Genomic DNA, 25,201 nt, shown 5'->3' with positions numbered 1-25,201 from the left:
CATAGAAAAGGCCTCAACTCCAGAAATGTATATACACAGGTTTGTAATTACTCATTCATAATTATTCCACAGATTAACTTCATGTTTTGTGCAATATAAGGTGCCTATGAAATAACAGGAAACCATTATACTCAGGTGTTATTAGCAAAAGGTTTTCACATTGTAATAAAATTATCGTAAAATAATCATAATTTTGGTGGGGTTGTTTTCTGCAGTGCATTTCCATCATTCGACCTCAATAGGCAGATATAGCACCTTCTCACACCACATGTGAATTCATTGTCTCGTGTGCATACCATGATCATCTAACATAATTATCCAGTTAGTCCAAAATAAACCTTGAATTCAAATGAAATGTTTGCTGACAATTATTCTCAAATCAAATCAAAGTTTATTTGTCACGTGCGCCGAATATAACATGTGTAGACCTTACAGTGAAATGCTTACTCATCAGCAGCCTACACTTTACCCTAATGCACCCAATGATTAGCCTGGTTTAAGGACATTAGCAACAAACATTTCACTTATTCATTGTCTTATCAACATTATATTGGAATTATAGGGATTTTATATATATATATATATATACAGTAGCCTATTTCTGAACAAAGTAGCCATTTTCATTTGCCACAGAAATGAATGTAAAAACGTAAATGCTGAGGATATGGCTTTTGCAAGTGCCAACATCCCTTGAAAAGTTGCCAATCCCAAAATGTGTTCATTCATTAACACACATGTAATGAATGGAGGTACTTCCGCCGGAGTCGGTCCCTCTCCTTGTTCGAGTGGCGTTCGGCGGTCGACGTCACCGGCCTTCTAGCCATCGCCGATCCACTTTCAATTTTCTATTTGTTTTGTCTTTGTTTTCTATACACCTGGTTTCAATTCCCCCATTACATGTTCATTATTTAACCCTCTGGTTTCCCTCAATCAGCAGTAGCATCTCAATAGTACAAAATGACAGGAGAGGAGGCTTGGACAAATGTTCTCCCATCAGTCTGTTAGCATGTCCTTTCTCCTATAGGAAACAGCCAGAAAAATGTCTCCCCGCTGGGCAAAGCAGTCAGTTCAACCTAGTTTTGATTGACATTTGGTTTGGTTGTCAGCTAACGTGAATTCAACGCGAAATCAAAAACATTGGAATTAGGTGAAAAGTTGGGTGAAAATAAGATGAAATGCCGTTATATTGATGAGTTTTTGCAAATCCAATCAGTTTTTCACGTAGATTCAACATCATCACATTAATCTTGGGTGTTGAAATGACATGGGAACAACGTTGATTCACCAGGTTCTCACCAGACCCTGACTCTCTCTACCCTTTCTAGAAAACGGCAGTTTTCAACTCCACCCCTTCCTTCTCTGGTGCTGGGGGCTGCTTCCACACCTCCGTGGTGGGCTTAGTAGAGGAGCTGTCTATGGGAGGGTTCGTTGGAAGGTCGGGCAGGTGCCATGCGATGAAGACCAGATACATCCCAGAGCCCACCATCCCTCCCAGCAGAGGAGCCATCATGGGAACCCAGAACCAGTAGTTATAACACCTAGCGAGACGAGGAGGAGGGAGGGTTAGTTTCCAAGTCTGCAAGTGAATCAACTTCACTTTAACAACTCGTGCCCAGTTCCAAATTGAAATATGGTGTCTGTGCCATGTGTGTCCGTCATGGGCCTGGTCTAGCATATTGATATCCGCTGGTAGATGTTCCTATAGACATAAAGTGCCTTACGGGAACACTTGGCACAACAGGCGGCTGGTGGCACCTTAATTGGGGAGAACCGGCTCATAGTAATGGCCAGAATTGAATAAATGGAATGGTATCGACCACATCAAACACATGGTTTCTGTGTGTTTGATACCATTCCATTTACTTCAGTCCAGCCATTAATATGAACCATCCTCCCCTCAGCAGCCTCCTGTGTGTGGCGCACTTGGCACCAACACATTCACAAACACACAAACACACAAACCAGATCTACCTCTAGTCCAGGAGTATGCCACTCCTTTCATATGGTTCACTCTTCTCTCCCGTGCACTTAACTGACCTACTGACCACTTCCTGTAATACCTGACATGTTGCACACCTGCAGACTCAGGTCAAAAGGTGTTTGTGTGTTAGACCTACGTGAACACCTCAGTGCCCCAGCCGGCGGTCAGTGTCAAGAGGCGTGGCCCCAGGTCACGGGCAGGGTTTATCGCTCCGCCGCAATTGGACGACATCGACATGCCGATCCCCAGGACTACCACGGCAACGATGGGCGGGATCAGAGCGTCGGGGGCAGGACTATTCTTCTGGTCATCCAATGGGAGGATGCAGAGCATCAACATGGCAGTGCCCACCACCTATAGAATATGAGACATTTGTGAAACCAGGAAATACAGGACGAGAGCTTGGGACGATAAGGTTCTATCTGCAAAAAGATGATTCTGAGATAATTGGCTTTATTAAAGTTCCAATCCCTCATTGGTTTGAATGGTGTCAACAATGTTGTCTTGTATTCGTTTGAACTTAACATGAATTGGGTTATTTAGGGTACTATATAGGTAGGGAACATTGAACAGAACAAGGCTATGTCAATACCTCAATCTGGACAAAATGCAGATAGAACCTTATAGTTCCAAGCTCTCAGAATCAACACACCATCATCCGTTCCTGCTTCGTACTGTATCATATTGGTCTGACCTGGTCTAGGATGCTGCTGCTGAGAGATAGGTGCTCGGAGGGATAGGTGGCAAAGATGGACGCCGTCTCATTAGCCCCATACACTGTCAAATTCCCTCCACTGAAGTCCATGATAGCATCTGACAGAGAGAGAGAGCTGGTTGTTCAGTCATCATGGCACACTATACCATAATGTCTTACTACTCTATGCTACTGAATATGCATGTAACAAGGTGACATGACACCAGTGATTGGTGGGACTGGTGTGTGAGTGTGTCTGACTGACCATAGTAGACCAGGAAGACCAGGCCAGAGGCCAGGTAAGCTCCCAGCACCTGACACAGAGCGTATGGGAGCAGCTTCACCCAGGGCACCCTGCCCAACGAACAGAAACTCAGAGTGACCGCTGGGTTCAGATGGGCTCCTACAGGAGAGAGAGAGAGGAGAGATAGAGAGAGACAGAGGGGGAGGAGAAGAGAATCAGTCAACCTCCTGTTTATGATCTCACCCACTAAATCTGTGAACATCACAAGCACGTACAAACACGTACAGGCACACACACACACAAACACACACACACACACAACACACACACACACACACACACACACACACACACACACACACACACACACACTAAAAGACTGAGAGTGTGTGTGGGAGTGAGACCTTGGAGAGTTGTGGCCACTACAGTGACAGCCTGATGCAGAATGAATCACCAGGACATTACAGACAGCTAGCACAATGTGACCACAGTAATGTTACAGTCATGTGGAAGTCTGGACGCCCCTACGTCTATTACTGTTGCCAGACTGACATTGCCAGTATGGTCAAAATACGTAGAATGGGAGAGTACAGACATATAAGAAACGCTAAGGAAACCAGGCTTAGTCATGGTGCACAGCAAACTGTCCAGTGTTACCTAGTGTTGATTTTTCAGTAACATTCCAAGTGTTGATTCAGGTGTTCAATTAACTCTGTAAGTGTTACATTAACACTCATTGCTGTAAAAATAAGCGTTGGTGTTATTAACCCGTGTTAAACCAAAACCACACCCATCATTATCATATTTCCCAGCATGCTCTACTTCAGGTGGATTTTTGGAATTGTTTATTTCAATATCTATGTTTTTTGAAGCTACTGTTGATTCATTAATCTTATACTACTTAAATATAAATAACGTACATTTATCTAAACGAATCCAACTTGGATTTATTGTGCCCGTTATTGAAATGGTTGTTCCAGTTTAGGTAGCCAAAATGTTAGATATCCCCACTCTGTCTGTATTCCAATATGAATTACATCACTTTGCAAGCCTTCATAATGTGACTTGCAGGCCTGAAGAGCATGATTTGCAGGCTACTGTGTCAGGGTAAAACTAGGCACTCAAAATAAGGACATATTGTATTGTGTTGAATAATAACATTTTCATGATAACATATTTGGCTCTCAGTGTTGATTAAACACTGGAGAATTTGCTGTGTGTTTTCATTTTAGGATTAGGGTTGTCAGTTTGTCATTGAAGCAGCAATATACTCTACCAGAGGAGGCTGGTGGGAGCAGCTATAGGAGGATGGGCTCATTGTAATGGCTGGAATGGAATTATTGGAACGTTATCAAACACACAAAATATATGGACACCACGCTTGACTTCGTTCCATTAATTCCATTCCAGCCATTACAATGAGCCCGTCCTCCTATAGCTCCTCCCACCAGCCCCCTCTGTACTGTACATACTGTATACTGTATGAGTTGTTTAAAGTGGACAAAATTATATTTATTCTAGTCCAAGGATTGGGATGGGTGTTGGTTTGGGATGAAAGGTGTAGTAGGGTTTACCTGAGACCCCCTTACAGAGGTACATGGCAGACATGACCCCTACAGAGAAGGCCATGTTGGCTGAGAGGTACTGTCCCTTAGTCTCTCTACTGGTCTTCACCTGGGCTGATGCACTACAGCCAAACATCTAGAGGAAGACAAAGGGGGAGAGAAGGGAGGCAGAGATAAAGTCAAGTGAAATTAAAGAGGCAGTCTGGTCTCATAGACTAGACGTAACATAGTAAATATAAATCTGGGATACTCAAATTAGTATTCAAAGTTTAGTGATGAGCGATTAGTGCTTCTTGAGGTCGGTTCTTTTTTTACATGAAATGCACTATGCATTATGTAGGATGAAAGCTGCAACAACACAGAATAAAACAATGAATAAAAGTCCCATGATGATAGTGACTGTCCATTACTGCTAATCACGTATTAACCATCATTTATTCACATCACTTAAGTTTTCTATGTTACGTCTACCCCTGACTCCAGGTTGAAAGAATATTGTGAGGGAGGAGATGAGACAGTGGACGGGAGAAAGAGGGAGGGAAGGAGGGAGGGAGGGACAAAAAAAGAATTAGAGAAGCAAAGCACAAGTACAGTAGAAGTAAAGGGAGTGTGAGGGGATGTGATAGAGAGGGGAAAGCTCAAGGGAGATACTGTAAAAGAAAGAGAGGGAACATGAACTGCAGCCATGGCTAGAAGGACATCCAGTTCTAGCACTTTCCCTTCCTCAACTGTGTGATTGAGCAAGGTCCCAGCCTGCACGCAGACTCATGAACGCATGGACAAGCTGGAATAGACCTAACGGACTAACATACAGTATAAACTGTAACAATATGGCCCATATTAATGACTGACAGTCACACAGCAACTAGAATCAGTTGAAGCACACATATACCTACTTCCTCTCGCCATCTGGGTCATTCCACCAACTCAATGTCTTTTGAGAAGTGTAACTTGGTAAAAACAAATTAACTGGATGAAAAAACACGTTTCCCCATCTCTAGAGGGTTGCCCTTTCCTGCAGTCAATGACCAAAATCACCTTCTTTGGCCTCATGAGTGGAATCTTAATAGTATTTTTCCTAATTACGGGGCAGCAGGTAGCCTAGTTAATAAGAACAAATTCTTATTTACAATGGCGGTCTACCGGAAACAGTGGGTTAACTGCCTTATTCAGGGAAGGATCAACAGATTTTTACTTTGTCAGATCGGGGATTGGATCCAGCAACCTCTAAGGTGTTCTTAATGTTTTGTATATTTTTATATTCCCTGTCTGATTCCCAGTCCATCCACTAGACAGCAGTAGGATATGACATGATGTCTCTTGGCCACTTGAAACCAGTTGCATCTGGTTTGGGTAGAGAGTCACGATGCCAAAATGGGAGGGGGGTTAACTTGCCTGGCCCAAAACAACTGCTCAGAGTTGAACAAAGATGCCATACAGCTAAAACCTCTCTGGTTATAGCTTCAAGCTATCAACTTCTTATCAAGTCATAATGTCCCAAATTACTTTTTCATAAGCTACTGTAATAGTATACTGATAAAAATATGTTCACGACGTAGGCAGTGGTGGAAAAAGTACACAATTGTCATACTTAAAAGTGAAGATACTTTAATAGAAGTCAAGTAAAAGTGAAAGTCACCCAGTAAAATACTGCTTGAGTAAAAGTCTAAAAGTATTTGGTTTTAAATGTACTTAAGTATCCAAAGTATATGTAATTGCTAAAATAAAAGTAAAAATACCATTTTTTCAAATTCCTTATATAAAGCAAACCAGACGTCACCATATTGTAGTATTATTTAGTATTTTTTTACAGATAGCCAGGAGCACACTCCAACACTCATTTACAAACGAAGCATGTGTGTTTAGTGAGTCCGCCAGATCAGAGGCAGTAGGGATGTAGGGATGACCAGAGATGTTCTTTTGATACGTGCATAAATTTGACCATTTTCCTGTCCTGCTAAGAACGCAAAATGTAATTAGCACTTTTGGGTGTCAGGGAAAATAAATGGAGTAAAAAGTGCATTATTTTCTTCAGGAATATAGAGGAGTAAAATTAAAAGTAGTTTAAAAAATGGTAAAATACAGATACCCCTCAAAACAACTTCAGCACATTCAAGTATTTTTACTTAAGTACTTTACACCACTGCATGTATGAACCTGGTTGCAATAAGTGGTGTTGACTGGTGGTCATTTGTCTACTTACTATTTACTAAGGTTATCTCAATTCTTATTTGTGGTTGCAATGTCGAGAGGAAAACCTGCAAGTAAGCACTTCAATGTACTGTGCATATGACACACACACATATATACACATACATGTACACACACACACACACATATATATTATATTTGTAATTTTTTTCTTCTGTCTATAAAAATAGTGTGCTTTATGTTTTCCATTTTGAAGAGTAAGGCTTTAGAAGCTAGGCTACTCACCAGCAGAACAAATGTTCCCATCAGCTCTCCCAAACACTCCCGAGCCAAGGGGTTCGTCACCCTCAGAGTCCGCTTCACCCCCTCCATTTGGGGCTTAAAGCTGGATCCCTTAACCCCCATCTTTCTGACTTCTGGGGCCACTGGCCAGGGATCTTTGTCTGGTACCTGCCCTCTCTCCTTCATCCCCAATACCTGTTTGTTAGCCTGGACCTGTCCCTCTGTCCCATCTATACGCATCTGTGCCTAAACCTGTAGTTTACACCTGGCCAGCCTACAGATTATGTGTATGTTGCTCTGTGCAGATCTACTGGTTTCTGCAGAATCTTGTAGTCAAAGTGGTATTCACACACTGTCAAAGGCAAAAATAAAAAGTGTCATTCAGTCAATAACAGCTGTCATCTTCACCTGTCTGTGGCCTAATGTCAGTCTTCATCTTTCCCCGTGCACTCCTTTACTAGCTAGTTACGGTCTTTATCAGTGTCCGACCTGTCCCCTCATCACATCCACGTCAACCACACACACACACACACACACACACACACACACACGGCTGTCCATTAACTAAAGTATCGGATCTGATCATCAATCAGACTTTGACCTCCATAACCATGAACTGCACAAAACCTAGTTTTAAATCCTAGTTAAATGTCATCCTTCTTCTAAACAAACAGTATCTGCTGTGTTTTTGGTGTGATTAAACATTTGAGCTCCTTTGTCTTACCATGCTTGAGGAAGTCAATTAGCCAGCTAAGTCATTTGAGAAAAAAGTTGAATCCCAGATTGATATTGCTATCTTGAAAGCTACCAAGCTACCTAGCTACCAAGCTAACTAGCTACTTAGCTACCAAGGTAACTAGCTACCTAGCTACCAAGGTAACTAGCTAGGCATATCCTTTTAGCTGATTTGTCCGATATAAAAATAATTAGAACATCATCATAGTTTTAACCCGAGATGTACTTGGGCTGAAAATGAAGTATTACAACACATCTCTGACTGTATTCCCTTGTTTCTCTAGTCTTTGTATTGAGTATAATGCAGTTGAATATTGAGTGAGCGTTGTGTAAGAGTGGTGTATAATATCTGTATGTTGTGTTTACAGCCCCACCTGACCCTAAAGATACCACAGGGAATTAGATAAGGACCATGTGACCTTCCGGGGGGTTAGCATCTTTAACAACATGATCTCTTAAGTTGCCGTGTGTGTGTGTGTGTGTGTGTGTATGTGTCCGTGTCCGTGTCCGTGTCCGCGTGCGCGCGTGCGTGCGTGTGTGTGTGTGTCCGTGTGCATGCCTGCCCATTTGTGTATTCTGATTCTTCAGTATTAGTACATTCAAAAGAACTTCACAATCGTACAACACTGCCCTTTGGTTCTTTTGGCAAACCTAATGTAGGCCTGTGCCAACTAGGCAACTAATCATTAATTAAGCCTGTGTTGACAACTCCACCAGAGTGATAAGATTGGTCAATGTGGTTATATTGACCTCTCTTGTAAGTGTTGAGTAATCTACTGTAATTAGTAAACCACAGAGAAAAATGAAAGAGTGTACAAACAACTGAGGAAGGCAGTGAACTGCCCTTCAATTTCAGGTAAATTAAAGAAGAAAATATGTGCTTAGAGCTGGTACAACTCTGTATTCTACATGACAGACCCATGTGTCTGCTCTAGAAAAGACATTTCTATCTGAACATTATGAAAAGTCACTTCTCCTGAACAGGCCCTGATGAAACCCTCAGGATAATAAAAAGACAGTACCGATAATGAGGAGATAATGACTCAGGGAAGACAGATACTAATAAAACGCAGCTTGGTTGAAATGTTATGAAGTATCACTAGCTCACTAAAGGTCACACTGGGGAGCAGTAAACAATGACTTGGCATTATTCTCTTGTTAGGGGCAGAAAAAGCTAAGCTTAGTATTACATCGGCTATAGCCGAATGCCATCTTATCACATGGTCAGGTGTCAGGGAGGGAGACCCATCCAATGAGAACCCATCCCACCAAGAGCAGCGTCTTCTGACCTGACCTGTCACTAATTAATGAGTGATGTTAATCAGTGACATTAATCAGTGTAATTTGAAAGTGTCACTGAGACAGGAGACATTTCATAAACACATATAGGCCTATAAACTACACCTAATAGCCTCATTGCATGTGCACACATACACACACACACACACACACCTATGCCTGAGAACAGAGTATATTTGTGGGCAGCATAGGTGGCCAGATAATGTGATCCTCTACCGCCCCCTGTAGGTAAAACAATGTACATTTACATTTGAGTAATTTAGACACTTTTAGACACTTTTATCCAGAGTGAATTACAGGAGTAATTGGGGTTAAGTGCCTTGCTCAAGGGCACATCAACATATTTTACACCTAGTCGATTACTGGCCTAATGCGCTTAACCGCTTGGCTACCTGCCGCCATTTACTGTGTTTAAACAGGGACCGCTTTCAACCATGGGGTTATTGTAGGATTTATTAACAGCAAGTAGACAGAGGACGGTTATTAACTTTCTAGTCACAATATATATTACAACAGCCATATACAAACTCCTTACATTTCATCATATAAAACAATGGGCTGACTAGGTATTAAAGAAACATACAGCATATTTCTACAACATTAAATAAATGACCTCTGTATTGATCTCTGTCTCCCTCTTCATACCCTGGGTTAACCCTATACACAGAAAGGCCCTCTCCTCAGTGTTTACTGGTCTCTTCAGTGCTTTGTATTGATCTCTGTCTCCCTCTCCATACCCTGGGTTAACCCTATACACAGAAAGGCCCTCTCCTCAGTGTTTACTGGTCTCTTCAGTGCTTTGTATTGATCTCTGTCTCCCTCTTCATACCCTGGGTTAACCCTATACACAGAAAGGCCCTCTCCTCAGTGTTTACTGGTCTCTTCAGTGCTTTGTATTGATCTCTGTCTCCCTCTCCATACCCTGGGTTAACCCTATACACAGAAAGGCCCTCTCCTCAGTGTTTACTGGTCTCTTCAGTGCTTTGTATTGATCTCTGTCTCCCTCTTCATACCCTGGGTTAACCCTATACACAGAAAGGCCCTCTCCTCAGTGTTTACTGGTCTCTTCAGTGCTTTGTATTGATCTCTGTCTCCCTCTCCATACCCTGGGTTGACCCTATACACAGACAGACCCTCTCCTCAGTGTTTACTGGTCTCTTCAGTGCTTTGTATTGATCTCTGTCTCCCTCTCCATACCCTGGGTTGACCCTATACACAGACAGACCCCCTCCTCAGTGTTTACTTGTCTCTTCAGTGCTTTGTATTGATCTCTGTCTCCCTCTTCATACCCTGGGTTGACCCTATACACAGACAGACCCCCTCCTCAGTGTTTACTTGTCTCTTCAGTGCTTTGTATTGATCTCTGTCTCCCTCTCCATACCCTGGGTTGACCCTATACACAGACAGACCCTCTCCTCAGTGTTTACTGGTCTCTTCAGTGCTTTGTATTGATCTCTGTCTCCCTCTCCATACCCTGGGTTGACCCTATACACAGACAGACCCCCTCCTCAGTGTTTACTTGTCTCTTCAGTGCTTTGTATTGATCTCTGTCTCCCTCTCCATACCCTGGGTTAACCCTATACACAGAAAGGCCCTCTCCTCAGTGTTTACTGGTCTCTTCAGTGCTTTGTATTGATCTCTGTCTCCCTCTCCATACCCTGGGTTAACCCTATACACAGAAAGGCCCTCTCCTCAGTGTTTACTGGTCTCTTCAGTGCTTTGTATTGATCTCTGTCTCCCTCTTCATACCCTGGGTTAACCCTATACACAGAAAGGCCCTCTCCTCAGTGTTTACTGGTCTCTTCAGTGCTTTGTATTGATCTCTGTCTCCCTCTCCATACCCTGGGTTAACCCTATACACAGAAAGGCCCTCTCCTCAGTGTTTACTGGTCTCTTCAGTGCTTTGTATTGATCTCTGTCTCCTCTTCATACCCTGGGTTAACCCTATACACAGAAAGGCCCTCTCCTCAGTGTTTACTGGTCTCTTCAGTGCTTTGTATTGATCTCTGTCTCCTCTCCATACCCTGGGTTGACCCTATACACAGACAGACCCTCTCCTCAGTGTTTACTGGTCTCTTCAGTGCTTTGTATTGATCTCTGTCTCCCTCTCCATACCCTGGGTTGACCCTATACACAGACAGACCCCTCCTCAGTGTTTACTTGTCTCTTCAGTGCTTTGTATTGATCTCTGTCTCCCTCTTCATACCCTGGGTTGACCCTATACACAGACAGACCCCCTCCTCAGTGTTTACTTGTCTCTTCAGTGCTTTGTATTGATCTCTGTCTCCCTCTCCATACCCTGGGTTAACCCTATACACAGAAAGGCCCTCTCCTCAGTGTTTACTGGTCTCTTCAGTGCTTTGTATTGATCTCTGTCTCCCTCTCCATACCCTGGGTTAACCCTATACACAGAAAGGCCCTCTCCTCAGTGTTTACTGGTCTCTTCAGTGCTTTGTATTGATCTCTGTCTCCCTCTTCATACCCTGGGTTAACCCTATACACAGAAAGGCCCTCTCCTCAGTGTTTACTGGTCTCTTCAGTGCTTTGTATTGATCTCTGTCTCCCTCTCCATACCCTGGGTTAACCCTATACACAGAAAGGCCCTCTCCTCAGTGTTTACTGGTCTCTTCAGTGCTTTGTATTGATCTCTGTCTCCTCTTCATACCCTGGGTTAACCCTATACACAGAAAGGCCCTCTCCTCAGTGTTTACTGGTCTCTTCAGTGCTTTGTATTGATCTCTGTCTCCCTCTCCATACCCTGGGTTGACCCTATACACAGACAGACCCTCTCCTCAGTGTTTACTGGTCTCTTCAGTGCTTTGTATTGATCTCTGTCTCCTCTCCATACCCTGGGTTGACCCTATACACAGACAGACCCTCCTCAGTGTTTACTTGTCTCTTCAGTGCTTTGTATTGATCTCTGTCTCCCTCTCCATACCCTGGGTTGACCCTATACACAGACAGACCCCCTCCTCAGTGTTTACTGGTCTCTTCAGTGCTTTGTATTGATCTCTGTCTCCCTCTCCATACCCTGGGTTGACCCTATACACAGACAGACCCCCTCCTCAGTGTTTACTGGTCTCTTCAGTGCTTTGTATTGATCTCTGTCTCCCTCTCCATACCCTGGGTTGACCCTATACACAGACAGACCCCCTCCTCAGTGTTTACTTGTCTCTTCAGTGCTTTGTATTGATCTCTGTCTCCCTCTTCATACCCTGGGTTGACCCTATACACAGACAGACCCCCTCCTCAGTGTTTACTGGTCTCTTCAGTGCTTTGTATTGATCTCTGTCTCCCTCTCCATACCCTGGGTTGACCCTATACACAGACAGACCCCCTCCTCAGTGTTTACTTGTCTCTTCAGTGCTTTGTATTGATCTCTGTCTCCCTCTTCATACCCTGGGTTGACCCTATACACAGAAAGGCCCTCTCCTCAGTGTTTACTTGTCTCTTCAGTGCTTTGTATTGATCTCTGTCTCCCTCTTCATACCCTGGGTTGACCCTATACACAGACAGACCCTCTCCTCAGTGTTTACTGGTCTCTTCAGTGCTTTGTATTGATCTCTGTCTCCCTCTTCATACCCTGGGTTGACCCTATACACAGACAGACCCTCTCCTCAGTGTTTACTTGTCTCTTCAGTGCTTTGTATTGATCTCTGTCTCCCTCTTCATACCCTGGGTTGACCCTATACACAGACAGACCCCCTCCTCAGTGTTTACTGGTCTCTTCAGTGCTTTGTATTGATCTCTGTCTCCCTCTCCATACCCTGGGTTGACCCTATACACAGACAGACCCCCTCCTCAGTGTTTACTTGTCTCTTCAGTGCTTTGTATTGATCTCTGTCTCCCTCTTCATACCCTGGGTTGACCCTATACACAGACAGACCCCCTCCTCAGTGTTTACTGGTCTCTTCAGTGCTTTATTATCGTATGACTGCTGCAATACATATCATCCCTCTCACTTGAGGTAGAAGTTGACCCGAACCACATATCCAAAATCAGATTGGCAACCCTCACTTCAACCTCATAGGAGTACAATGCTTCAGTGCCTTGTTATAAGCATATCGAGGGTGCATATCAATGTTCATTCCTGTCACTGTGGTTTGTGAGGACGGTGTAGTACCACATCCACAGGCCCAGGGGGCAGTGTTCTGATCAAGGTCCAGGCCTCCAGCCTCCTCAGGCCCACCAAGCTCACACCCTCGATCTCCATCACCTCGTCCCCTGGAGACACCTGGTTCACTGGACCACCTGAAAGAGAAGAGGGGCTTATTATTAGTAGATGTTGACCTTGATATTTTTATCAGACACCTCATAACCAATGGTCTGAGCTTGGAGTTTGACACGTGTTTCGGCTGACTAAAGAGACATTCATTTGAATGACCTCAATAGAAAGGTCAGCTCCTCCACCATGTGGTGATATACAGTAAGTGTATTGATTTATTTGGCCATTTAAAAACACAATATGTGTGGACACAATGCATTATTGCAGTTTTTAAATCATCAAGGATGACAAAAAACATTAAACTTATTTCCATTATTGTCCTCTTGAAAATACATGAAAACAGAATATATACACAAGATGATAACATGACAACAGAATACGCCAAACAGCAATAGGAATAAAATAGATGATCAAGTAACGTTCATTAATACTATTATATTTTGTAGGTAGGTTGACCTCTCACCCAGGAAGAGTTTCTGTACCGTGAGGGGTTTGTCTCCCAGGCTGGAACCCACTCCTCCCTCCAGACTGAAGCCTAGGTCTCTGCTGCGCTTCTCCAACCTCACACACACCCTCTGACCTGACACACAGGACACACACACACACACGGTCAAAATGACTCCCACACACACATTTGCCTACATTCTCTGTCAAAACAACAGGTTCAGGGTGACAAGAGAGAAGCTGTGGAAAAACACCAGGTTCAGGGTGAGAAGAGAGAAGCTGTGGAAAAACAACAGGTTCAGGGTGAGAAGAGAGAAGCTGTGGAAAAACAACAGGTTCAGGGTGACAAGAGAGAAGCTGTGGAAAAACAACAGGTTCAGGGTGAGAAGAGAGAAGCTGTGGAAAAACAACAGGTTCAGGGTGAGAAGAGAGAAGCTGTGGAAAAACAACAGGTTCAGGGTGAGAAGAGAGAAGCTGTGGAAAAACAACAGGTTCGGGGTGAGAAGAGAGAAGCTGTGGAAAAACAACAGGTTCAGGGTGAGAAGAGAGAAGCTGTGGAAAAACAACAGGTTCAGGGTGAGAAGAGAGAAGCTGTGGAAAAACAACAGGTTCAGGGTGAGAAGAGAGAAGCTGTGGAAAAACAACAGGTTCAGGGTGAGAAGAGAGAAGCTGTGGAAAAACAACAGGTTCAGGGTGAGAAGAGAGAAGCTGTGGAAAAACAACAGGTTCGGGGTGAGAAGAGAGAAGCTGTGGAAAAACAACAGGTTCAGGGTGAGAAGAGAGAAGCTGTGGAAAAACAACAGGTTCAGGGTGAGAAGAGAGAAGCTGTGGAAAAACAACAGGTTCAGGGTGAGAAGAGAGAAGCTGTGGAAAAACAACAGGTTCAGGGTGAGAAGAGAGAAGCTGTGAAATGACTTTGGAACATTGATCAATGTTGTTCTGCTTTAGAAAACTTTTACCACAGTTGTAAAAAGTGGTACTGCAATGCTCCAACCAGCTGATCCATCTCACCAGTGTTAGCAGTCTGTGTCCCTCCTGGACTGTCAGTCACTGTTCCTCCCTTACGAGGGTCTGTTACCCCCCCTCTCCTCAAGACAACTACGCCCATCCCCTGAGTCCGTGCCCTCCTTAGTGTCCTCAGCACCTCCCAGTGGGAGGAGCCACACAGCGCTGTGCCGTTGATTGACAGGACCTTGTCTCCCTCCTGGATGGATCCCTCCTTAGCAGCCACCCCTGCCGGGAACACCTTATGGACCTGGAAGTCAAACACCAGAGGTCAGAGTAGACCAGGAAGTGAAAAAACATGATGCCTAGGCTTTAGATCAGTGGGCTAATGTGGTCTTGAATTGTGTGGGCGACTCGAGTCGGTCACAGAAACATGGAAGCATTGGTTGAGTGGTACTCACAATGACAGGTTTGTTCTGGTCCACTCCTCCTGCCATGGTGAAGCCCAGGCCCACACCAACATCCTTATGGAGAACCACCACCTGGACATCCTCATAGTTCTATAGAGCGGGGAGAGAGAGTGAGGGGGATAGAACAGCAACAGCACAAGATGGCAGTTGAGCATTGACAAATACGGATGCTATTATTAATGTTAATACGAATGGAATAACACTAATTTAATGTTTTAGCTGGTTGTTTAGTCTGGTACAGTGAAGATAGTTGTGGTACCTGCAGCGTTGTGTCCCCCAGGCCCTTTACGTAATGTTTTAGCTGGTTGTTTAGTCTGGTATAGTGAAGATAGTTGTGGTACCTGCAGCGTTGTGTCCCCCAGGCCCTTTACGTAATGTTTTAGCTGGTTGTTTAGTCTGGTATAGTGAAGATAGTTGTGGTACCTGCAGCATTGTGTCCCCCAGGCCCTTTACGTAATGTTTTAGCTGGTTGTTTAGTCTGGTATAGTGAAGATAGTTGTGGTACCTGCAGCGTTGTGTCCCCAGGCCCTTTACGTAATGTTTTAGCTGGTTGTTTAGTCTGGTATAGTGAAGATAGTTGTGGTACCTGCAGCGTTGTGTCCCCCAGGCCCTTTACGTAATGTTTTAGCTGGTTGTTTATTCTGGTATAGTGAAGATAGTTGTGGTACCTGCAGCGTTGTGTCCCCCAGGCCCTTTACGTAATGTTTTAGCTGGTTGTTTAGTCTGGTATAGTGAAGATAGTTGTGGTACCTGCAGCATTGTGTCCCCCAGGCCCTTTACGTAATGTTTTAGCTGGTTGTTTAGTCTGGTATAGTGAAGATAGTTGTGGTACCTGCAGCGTTGTGTCCCCCAGGCCCTTTACGTAATGTTTTAGCTGGTTGTTTAGTCTGGTATAGTGAAGATAGTTGTGGTACCTGCAGCGTTGTGTCCCCCAGGCCCTTTATGTAATGTTTTAGCTGGTTGTTTAGTCTGGTATAGTGAAGATAGTTGTGGTACCTGCAGCGTTGTGTCCCCCAGGCCCTTTACGTAATGTTTTAGCTGGTTGTTTAGTCTGGTATAGTGAAGATAGTTGTGGTACCTGCAGCGTTGTGTCCCCCAGGCCCTTTACGTAATGTTTTAGCTGGTTGTTTAGTCTGGTATAGTGAAGATAGTTGTGGTACCTGCAGCGTTGTGTCCCCCAGGCCCTTTACGTAATGTTTTAGCTGGTTGTTTAGTCTGGTATAGTGAAGATAGTTGTGGTACCTGCAGCGTTGTGTCCCCCAGGCCCTTTACGTAATGTTTTAGCTGGTTGTTTAGTCTGGTACAGTGAAGATAGTTGTGGTACCTGCAGCGTTGTGTCCCCCAGGCCCTTTACGTAATGTTTTAGCTGGTTGTTTAGTCTGGTATAGTGAAGATAGTTGTGGTACCTGCAGCGTTGTGTCCCCCAGGCCCTTTACGTAATGTTTTAGCTGGTTGTTTAGTCTGGTATAGTGAAGATAGTTGTGGTACCTGCAGCGTTGTGTCCCCCAGGCCCTTTACGTAATGTTTTAGCTGGTTGTTTAGTCTGGTATAGTGAAGATAGTTGTGGTACCTGCAGCGTTGTTTAGTCCCCCAGGCCCTTTACGTAATGTTTTAGCTGGTTGTTTAGTCTGGTATAGTGAAGATAGTTGTGGTACCTGCAGCGTTGTGTCCCCCAGGCCCTTTACGTAATGTTTTAGCTGGTTGTTTAGTCTGGTATAGTGAAGATAGTTGTGGTACCTGCAGCGTTGTGTCCCCCAGGCCCTTTTTTAGCTGTAATGTTTTAGCTGGTTGTTTAGTCTGGTATAGTGAAGATAGTTGTGGTACCTGCAGCGTTGTGTCCCCCAGGCCCTTTACGTAATGTTTTAGCTGGTTGTTTAGTCTGGTACAGTGAAGATAGTTGTGGTACCTGCAGCGTTGTGTCCCCCAGGCCCTTTACGTAATGTTTTAGCTGGTTGTTTAGTCTGGTATAGTGAAGATAGTTGTGGTACCTGCAGCGTTGTGTCCCCCAGGCCCTTTACGTAATGTTTTAGCTGGTTGTTTAGTCTGGTATAGTGAAGATAGTTGTGGTACCTGCAGCGTTGTGTCCCCCAGGCCCTTTACGTAATGTTTTAGCTGGTTGTTTAGTCTGGTATAGTGAAGATAGTTGTGGTACCTGCAGCGTTGTGTCCCCCAGGCCCTTTACGTAATGTTTTAGCTGGTTGTTTAGTCTGGTACAGTGAAGATAGTTGTGGTACCTGCAGCGTTGTGTCCCCCAGGCCCTTTACGTAATGTTTTAGCTGGTTGTTTAGTCTGGTATAGTGAAGATAGTTGTGGTACCTGCAGCGTTGTGTCCCCCAGGCCCTTTACGTAATGTTTTAGCTGGTTGTTTAGTCTGGTACAGTGAAGATAGTTGTGGTACCTGCAGCGTTGTGTCCCCCAGGGCCTTTACGTAATGTTTTAGCTGGTTGTTTAGTCTGGTATAGTGAAGATAGTTGTGGTACCTGCAGCGTTGTGTCCCCCAGGCCCTTTACGTAATGTTTTAGCTGGTTGTTTAGTCTGGTACAGTGAAGATAGTTGTGGTACCTGCAGCGTTGTGTCCCCCAGGCCTTTACGTAATGTTTTAGCTGGTTGTTTAGTCTGGTATAGTGAAGATAGTTGTGGTACCTGCAGCGTTGTGTCCCCCAGGCCCTTTACGTAATGTTTTAGCTGGTTGTTTAGTCTGGTATAGTGAAGATAGTTGTGGTACCTGCAGCGTTGTGTCCCCCAGGCCCTTTACGTAATGTTTTAGCTGGTTGTTTAGTCTGGTATAGTGAAGATAGTTGTGGTACCTGCAGCGTTGTGTCCCCCAGGCCCTTTACGTAATGTTTTAGCTGGTTGTTTAGTCTGGTATAGTGAAGATAGTTGTGGTACCTGCAGCGTTGTGTCCCCCAGGCCCTTTACGTAATGTTTTAGCTGGTTGTTTAGTCTGGTATAGTGAAGATAGTTGTGGTACCTGCAGCGTTGTGTCCCCCAGGCCCTTTACGTAATGTTTTAGCTGGTTGTTTAGTCTGGTATAGTGAAGATAGTTGTGGTACCTGCAGCGTTGTGTCCCCCAGGCCCTTTACGTAATGTTTTAGCTGGTTGTTTAGTCTGGTATAGTGAAGATAGTTGTGGTACCTGCAGCGTTGTGTCCCCCAGGGCCTTTACGTAATGTTTTAGCTGGTTGTTTAGTCTGGTATAGTGAAGATAGTTGTGGTACCTGCAGCGTTGTGTCCCCCAGGCCCTTTACGTAATGTTTTAGCTGGTTGTTTAGTCTGGTATAGTGAAGATAGTTGTGGTACCTGCAGCGTTGTGTCCCCCAGGCCCTTTACGTAATGTTTTAGCTGGTTGTTTAGTCTGGTATAGTGAAGATAGTTGTGGTACCTGCAGCGTTGTGTCCCCCAGGCCCTTTATGTAATGTTTTAGCAGGTTGTTTAGTCTGGTACAGCGAAGATAGTTGTGGTACCTGCAGCGTTGTGTCCCCCAGGCCCTTTACGTAATGTTTTAGCTGGTTGTTTAGTCTGGTACAGTGAAGATAGTTGTGGTACCTGCAGCGTTGTGTCCCCCAGGCCCTTTACGTAATGTTTTAGCTGGTTGTTTAGTCTGGTATAGTGAAGATAGTTGTGGTACCTGCAGCGTTGTGTCCCCCAGGCCCTTTACGTAATGTTTTAGCTGGTTGTTTAGTCTGGTATAGTGAAGATAGTTGTGGTACCTGCAGCGTTGTGTCCCCCAGGCCCTTTATGTAATGTTTTAGCTGGTTGTTTAGTCTGGTATAGTGAAGATAGTTGTGGTACCTGCAGCGTTGTGTCCCCCAGGCCCTTTACGTAATGTTTTAGCTGGTTGTTTAGTCTGGTATAGTGAAGATAGTTGTGGTACCTGCAGCGTTGTGTCCCCCAGGCCCTTTACGTAATGTTTTAGCTGGTTGTTTAGTCTGGTATAGTGAAGATAGTTGTGGTACCTGCAGCGTTGTGTCCCCCAGGCCCTTTACGTAATGTTTTAGCTGGTTGTTTAGTCTGGTATAGTGAAGATAGTTGTGGTACCTGCAGCGTTGTGTCCCCCAGGCCCTTTACGTAATGTTTTAGCTGGTTGTTTAGTCTGGTATAGTGAAGATAGTTGTGGTACCTGCAGCGTTGTGTCCCCCAGGCCCTTTATGTAATGTTTTAGCTGGTTGTTTAGTCTGGTATAGTGAAGATAGTTGTGGTACCTGCAGCGTTGTGTCCCCCAGGCCCTTTACGTAATGTTTTAGCTGGTTGTTTAGTCTGGTATAGTGAAGATAGTTGTGGTACCTGCAGCGTTGTGTCCCCCAGGCCCTTTACGTAATGTTTTAGCTGGTTGTTTAGTCTGGTATAGTGAAGATAGTTGTGGTACCTGCAGCGTTGTGTCCCCCAGGCCCTTTACGTAATGTTTTAGCTGGTTGTTTAGTCTGGTATAGTGAAGATAGTTGTGGTACCTGCAGCGTTGTGTCCCCCAGGCCCTTTACGTAATGTTTTAGCTGGTTGTTTAGTCTGGTATAGTGAAGATAGTTGTGGTACCTGCAGCGTTGTGTCCCCCAGGCCCTTTACGTAATGTTTTAGCTGGTTGTTTAGTCTGGTATAGTGAAGATAGTTGTGGTACCTGCAGCGTTGTGTCCCCCAGGCCCTTTACGTAATGTTTTAGCTGGTTGTTTAGTCTGGTACAGTGAAGATAGTTGTGGTACCTGCAGCGTTGTGTCCCCCAGGCCCTTTACGTAATGTTTTAGCTGGTTGTTTAGTCTGGTATAGTGAAGATAGTTGTGGTACCTGCAGCGTTGTGTCCCCCAGGCCCTTTACGTAATGTTTTAGCTGGTTGTTTAGTCTGGTATAGTGAAGATAGTTGTGGTACCTGCAGCGTTGTGTCCCCCAGGCCCTTTACGTAATGTTTTAGCTGGTTGTTTAGTCTGGTATAGTGAAGATAGTTGTTTTAGGTACCTGCATCGTTGTGTCCCCAGGCCCTTTTTACGTAATGTTTTAGCTGGTTGTTTAGTCTGGTATAGTGAAGATAGTTGTGGTACCTGCAGCGTTGTGTCCCCCAGGCCCTTTACGTAATGTTTTAGCTGGTTGTTTAGTCTGGTATAGTGAAGATAGTTGTGGTACCTGCAGCGTTGTGTCCCCCAGGCCCTTTACGTAATGTTTTAACTGGTTGTTTAGTCTGGTATAGTGAAGATAGTTGTGGTACCTGCAGCGTTGTGTCCCCCAGGCCCTTGTTTTACGTAATGTTTTAGCTGGTTGTTTTGTCTGGTATAGTGTTGTGGTACCTGCAGCGTTGTGTCCCCCAGGGCCTTTACGTAATGTTTTAGCTGGTTGTTTAGTCTGGTATAGTGAAGATAGTTGTGGTACCTGCAGCGTTGTGTCCCCCAGGCCCTACCTTTAGCTGGTTGTTTAGTCTGGTATAGTGAAGATAGTTGTGGTACCTGCAGCCCAGGCCCCCAGGCCCTTACGTAATGTTTTAGCTGGTTGTTTAGTCTGGTATAGTGAAGATAGTTGTGTTACCTGCAGCGTTGTGTCCCCCAGGCCCTTTACGTAATGTTTTAGCAGGTTGTTTAGTCTGGTACAGTGAAGATAGTTGTGGTACCTGCAGCGTTGTGTCCCCCAGGGCCTTTACGTAATGTTTTAGCTGGTTGTTTAGTCTGGTATAGTGAAGATAGTTGTGGTACCTGCAGCGTTGTGTCCCCCAGGCCCTTTACGTAATGTTTTAGCTGGTTGTTTAGTCTGGTACAGTGAAGATAGTTGTGGTACCTGCAGCGTTGTGTCCCCCAGGCCCTTTACGTAATGTTTTAGCTGGTTGTTTAGTCTGGTATAGTGAAGATAGTTGTGGTACCTGCAGCGTTGTGTCCCCCAGGCCCTTTACGTAATGTTTTAGCTGGTTGTTTAGTCTGGTATAGTGAAGATAGTTGTGGTACCTGCAGCGTTGTGTCCCCCAGGCCCTTTATGTAATGTTTTAGCTGGTTGTTTAGTCTGGTATAGTGAAGATAGTTGTGGTACATGCAGCGTTGTGTCCCCCAGGCCCTTTACGTAATGTTTTAGCTGGTTGTTTAGTCTGGTATAGTGAAGATAGTTGTGGTACCTGCAGCGTTGTGTCCCCCAGGCCCTTTACGTAATGTTTTAGCTGGTTGTTTAGTCTGGTATAGTGAAGATAGTTGTGGTACCTGCAGCGTTGTGTCCCCCAGGCCCTTTACGTAATGTTTTAGCTGGTTGTTTAGTCTGGTATCGTGAAGATAGTTGTGGTACCTGCAGCGTTGTGTCCCCCAGGCCCTTTACGTAATGTTTTAGCTGGTTGTTTAGTCTGGTATAGTGAATATAGTTGTGGTACCTGCAGCATTGTGTCCCCCAGGCCCTTTACGTAATGTTTTAGCTGGTTGTTTAGTCTGGTATAGTGAAGATAGTTGTGGTACCTGCAGCGTTGTGTCCCCCAGGCCCTTTATGTAATGTTTTAGCTGGTTGTTTAGTCTGGTATAGTGAAGATAGTTGTGGTACCTGCAGCGTTGTGTCCCCCAGGCCCTTTACGTAATGTTTTAGCTGGTTGTTTAGTCTGGTATAGTGAAGATAGTTGTGGTACCTGCAGCGTTGTGTCCCCCAGGCCCTTCACGTAATGTTTTAGCTGGTTGTTTAGTCTGGTATAGTGAAGATAGTTGTGGTACCTGCAGCGTTGTGTCCCCCAGGCCCTTTACGTAATGTTTTAGCTGGTTGTTTAGTCTGGTATAGTGAAGATAGTTGTGGTACCTGCAGCGTTGTGTCCCCCAGGCCCTTTACGTAATGTTTTAGCTGGTTGTTTAGTCTGGTATAGTGAAGATAGTTGTGGTACCTGCAGCGTTGTGTCCCCCAGGCCCTTTACGTAATGTTTTAGCTGGTTGTTTAGTCTGGTACAGTGAAGATAGTTGTGGTACCTGCAGCGTTGTGTCCCCCAGGGCCTTTACGTAATGTTTTAGCTGGTTGTTTAGTCTGGTATAGTGAAGATAGTTGTGGTACCTGCAGCGTTGTGTCCCCAGGCCCTTTACGTAATGTTTTAGCTGGTTGTTTAGTCTGGTACAGTGAAGATAGTTGTGGTACCTGCAGCGTTGTGTCCCCCAGGCCCTTTACGTAATGTTTTAGCTGGTTGTTTAGTCTGGTATAGTGAAGATAGTTGTGGTACCTGCAGCGTTGTGTCCCCCAGGCCCTTTACGTAATGTTTTAGCTGGTTGTTTAGTCTGGTACAGTGAAGATAGTTGTGGTACCTGCAGCGTTGTGTCCCCCAGGCCCTTTACGTAATGTTTTAGCTGGTTGTTTAGTCTGGTATAGTGAAGATAGTTGTGGTACCTGCAGCGTTGTGTCCCCCAGGCCCTTTACGTAATGTTTTAGCTGGTTGTTTAGTCTGGTATAGTGAAGATAGTTGTGGTACCTGCAGCGTTGTGTCCCCCAGGCCCTTTATGTAATGTTTTAGCTGGTTGTTTAGTCTGGTATCGTGAAGATAGTTGTGGTACCTGCAGCGTTGTGTCCCCCAGGCCCTTTACGTAATGTTTTAGCTGGTTGTTTAGTCTGGTATAGTGAAGATAGTTGTGGTACCTGCAGCGTTGTGTCCCCCAGGCCCTTTACGTAATGTTTTAGCTGGTTGTTTAGTCTGGTATAGTGAAGATAGTTGTGGTACCTGCAGCGTTGTGTCCCCCAGGCCCTTTATGTAATGTTTTAGCTGGTTGTTTAGTCTGGTATAGTGAAGATAGTTGTGGTACCTGCAGCGTTGTGTCCCCCAGGCCCTTCACGTAATGTTTTAGCTGGTTGTTTAGTCTGGTATAGTGAAGATAGTTGTGGTACCTGCAGCGTTGTGTCCCCCAGGCCCTTTACGTAATGTTTTAGCTGGTTGTTTAGTCTGGTATAGTGAAGATAGTTGTGGTACCTGCAGCGTTGTGTCCCCCAGGCCCTTTACGTAATGTTTTAGCTGGTTGTTTAGTCTGGTATAGTGAAGATAGTTGTGGTACCTGCAGCGTTGTGTCCCCCAGGCCCTTTACGTAATGTTTTAGCTGGTTGTTTAGTCTGGTACAGTGAAGATAGTTGTGGTACCTGCAGCGTTGTGTCCCCCAGGCCCTTTACGTAATGTTTTAGCTGGTTGTTTAGTCTGGTATAGTGAAGATAGTTGTGGTACCTGCAGCGTTGTGTCCCCCAGGCCCTTTACGTAATGTTTTAGCTGGTTGTTTAGTCTGGTATAGTGAAGATAGTTGTGGTACCTGCAGCGTTGTGTCCCCCAGGCCCTTTACGTAATGTTTTAGCTGGTTGTTTAGTCTGGTATAGTGAAGATAGTTGTGGTACCTGCAGCGTTGTGTCCCCCAGGCCCTTTACGTAATGTTTTAGCTGGTTGTTTAGTCTGGTATAGTGAAGATAGTTGTGGTACCTGCAGCGTTGTGTCCCCCAGGCCCTTTACGTAATGTTTTAGCTGGTTGTTTAGTCTGGTATAGTGAAGATAGTTGTGGTACCTGCAGCGTTGTGTCCCCCAGGCCCTTTACGTAATGTTTTAGCTGGTTGTTTAGTCTGGTATAGTGAAGATAGTTGTGGTACCTGCAGCGTTGTGTCCCCCAGGCCCTTTACGTAATGTTTTAGCTGGTTGTTTAGTCTGGTATAGTGAAGATAGTTGTGGTACCTGCAGCGTTGTGTCCCCCAGGCCCTTTACGTAATGTTTTAGCTGGTTGTTTAGTCTGGTATAGTGAAGATAGTTGTGGTACCTGCAGCGTTGTGTCCCCCAGGGCCTTTACGTAATGTTTTAGCAGGTTGTTTAGTCTGGTACAGTGAAGAAAGTTGTGGTACCTGCAGCGTTGTGTCCCCCAGGGCCTTTACGTAATGTTTTAGCTGGTTGTTTAGTCTGGTACAGTGAAGATAGTTGTGGTACCTGCAGCGTTGTGTCCCCCAGGCCCTTTACGTAATGTTTTAGCTGGTTGTTTAGTCTGGTATGTTTTAGCTGGTTGTTTAGTCTGGTATAGTGAAGATAGTTGTGGTACCTGCAGCGTTGTGTCCCCCAGGCCCTTTACGTCGTCCAGCAGGCGGTTCAGCTCATCACTGCCCAGGACAGACACACAGGACAATGCCGACACGTCAGACGACAGGCTGGCTGACCGGCTGGCTGACCGGCTGGACGGCCACTCCTCACTGTCAGAGGAAGACTGGGGATCATAGTCCACCTCTCCGAAGTTACACAGCTCTGCCAGACTGAGAGAGAGACATAGTGAGGGAATAAACTCAAAGATAAAGTTGAATGATTAGATAAAAACAAGTAACAGGTAGACTGACAATAATCCCACCTTTCTAGCTGTTAATTGACTTTTAAACATGGTGCTTGTTGTGTTAGCGTAGTATTTTCATCATCAGTTGAAAACAGAAGTGACCCACCTGAGAGAGAAGCTCCTGCGATGTGATTGGCTCATGGCGCTGGTGACGGTCACCGAGGATTCAGCAGAGTCTGAGTCGTAGGTGGAGTCCTCGTCCTTCTCTGTACCTTCATCATCAGTATCCTCATCACTCCATCCCCCCTCCTCTGACTTCCATCGAGCCAGAGTGGGGAGGAGGGGTAGGCTGCTGGGGGAGGAGGAGGTGAGGGGAAGGGACATGGAATCCCTCCCCAGGCCAGAGTGTGAGACTGGGATAGCAGGGTCAGTAGTGACCCTACCCTGGGCTGTGTGTGTGGAGAATGGAGGGTTCTTTAGGTCAGCCAGGCCTGAATCTACACCCTGTTGGTGTTTAGGCTGCAGGGAAGTAGTGGGGAGGTGTGGGGAGGTGGGAGGTGTGTTCTGGGGGTGGAAGGGGGAGTTCTGGGGGGTGTTGGTGGGTGTCTTGTCGTCATCACTCACTGGAGATGGCAGGTTAGGTGAGTCTCTACTGTGAGGCCTCCTAGACTGGTCAGGGCCACCTAGAACGTCATTGGAGTTGTTCACAGAGTTAGACAGCTGGGAGGATGAAGTATCCTTGCCAGTGACTGTAGTAGTCTTTGTGTTGGTGCCTCTCCTACTCCAGTCCTGGGGTGTGACTGTGTGATTGGGGAGGTCTGGCTCATCAATGGAAAAGTCTTTCAGAGTGTCTCTGGTGGTTTTGCCATTCAGAGGGATGTCTAGTTTACCCTTGAGGTTGGAAAACATACCAGAGCCAACAGCTTTCTCCCCCACTCCCCCTGTCTCCCCCACTCCCCGTACTAAACCT

At 45.2% G+C, this 25,201-nt stretch overlaps 3 protein-coding genes across 3 annotated transcripts in view; 1 reads left to right on the top strand and 2 right to left on the bottom strand.

Moving 5' to 3' along the window:
* Positions 1-556: 556 nt before the first annotated feature.
* LOC118381869 (aquaporin-10-like) lies at positions 557-7,434 on the bottom strand. Its single transcript, XM_035768755.2, has 6 exons — positions 6,921-7,434; positions 4,494-4,620; positions 2,941-3,078; positions 2,676-2,794; positions 2,118-2,335; positions 557-1,538 (listed from the first exon to the last, which is right to left on the bottom strand). The coding sequence occupies exons 1-6, from the start codon at positions 7,155-7,157 to the stop codon at positions 1,322-1,324; spliced, it is 1,056 nt and encodes a 351-aa protein (XP_035624648.1). The 5' UTR covers positions 7,158-7,434; the 3' UTR covers positions 557-1,321.
* Positions 7,435-11,833: 4,399 nt separating this feature from the next.
* LOC127925016 (uncharacterized) overlaps positions 11,834-25,201 on the bottom strand; it is a 51,418-nt gene continuing 38,050 nt past the window's right edge. Inside the window, exons 3-8 of the mRNA XM_052509691.1 lie at positions 24,398-25,201; positions 24,010-24,217; positions 15,027-15,125; positions 14,632-14,875; positions 13,640-13,756; positions 11,834-13,202 (exon numbers count right to left, since the gene is read on the bottom strand). The exon at positions 24,398-25,201 is cut by the window's right edge and continues 2,444 nt beyond it. Coding sequence (XP_052365651.1) covers positions 13,045-13,202; positions 13,640-13,756; positions 14,632-14,875; positions 15,027-15,125; positions 24,010-24,217; positions 24,398-25,201 — 1,630 coding nt within the window. The 3' untranslated portion in view covers positions 11,834-13,044. The remainder of the gene's footprint in view (positions 13,203-13,639; positions 13,757-14,631; positions 14,876-15,026; positions 15,126-24,009; positions 24,218-24,397) is intronic.
* Positions 13,763-14,578, top strand: LOC127925015 (golgin subfamily A member 6-like protein 6). Its single transcript, XM_052509690.1, has 2 exons — positions 13,763-13,955; positions 13,995-14,578. The coding sequence occupies exons 1-2, from the start codon at positions 13,792-13,794 to the stop codon at positions 14,527-14,529; spliced, it is 699 nt and encodes a 232-aa protein (XP_052365650.1). The 5' UTR covers positions 13,763-13,791; the 3' UTR covers positions 14,530-14,578.

The sequence above is a fragment of the Oncorhynchus keta genome, unplaced genomic scaffold, assembly GCF_023373465.1.
Source record: "Oncorhynchus keta strain PuntledgeMale-10-30-2019 unplaced genomic scaffold, Oket_V2 Un_contig_4917_pilon_pilon, whole genome shotgun sequence".
Classification (NCBI taxonomy): domain Eukaryota; kingdom Metazoa; phylum Chordata; class Actinopteri; order Salmoniformes; family Salmonidae; genus Oncorhynchus; species Oncorhynchus keta.
This window is presented reverse-complemented; position numbering and strand designations above follow the sequence as displayed.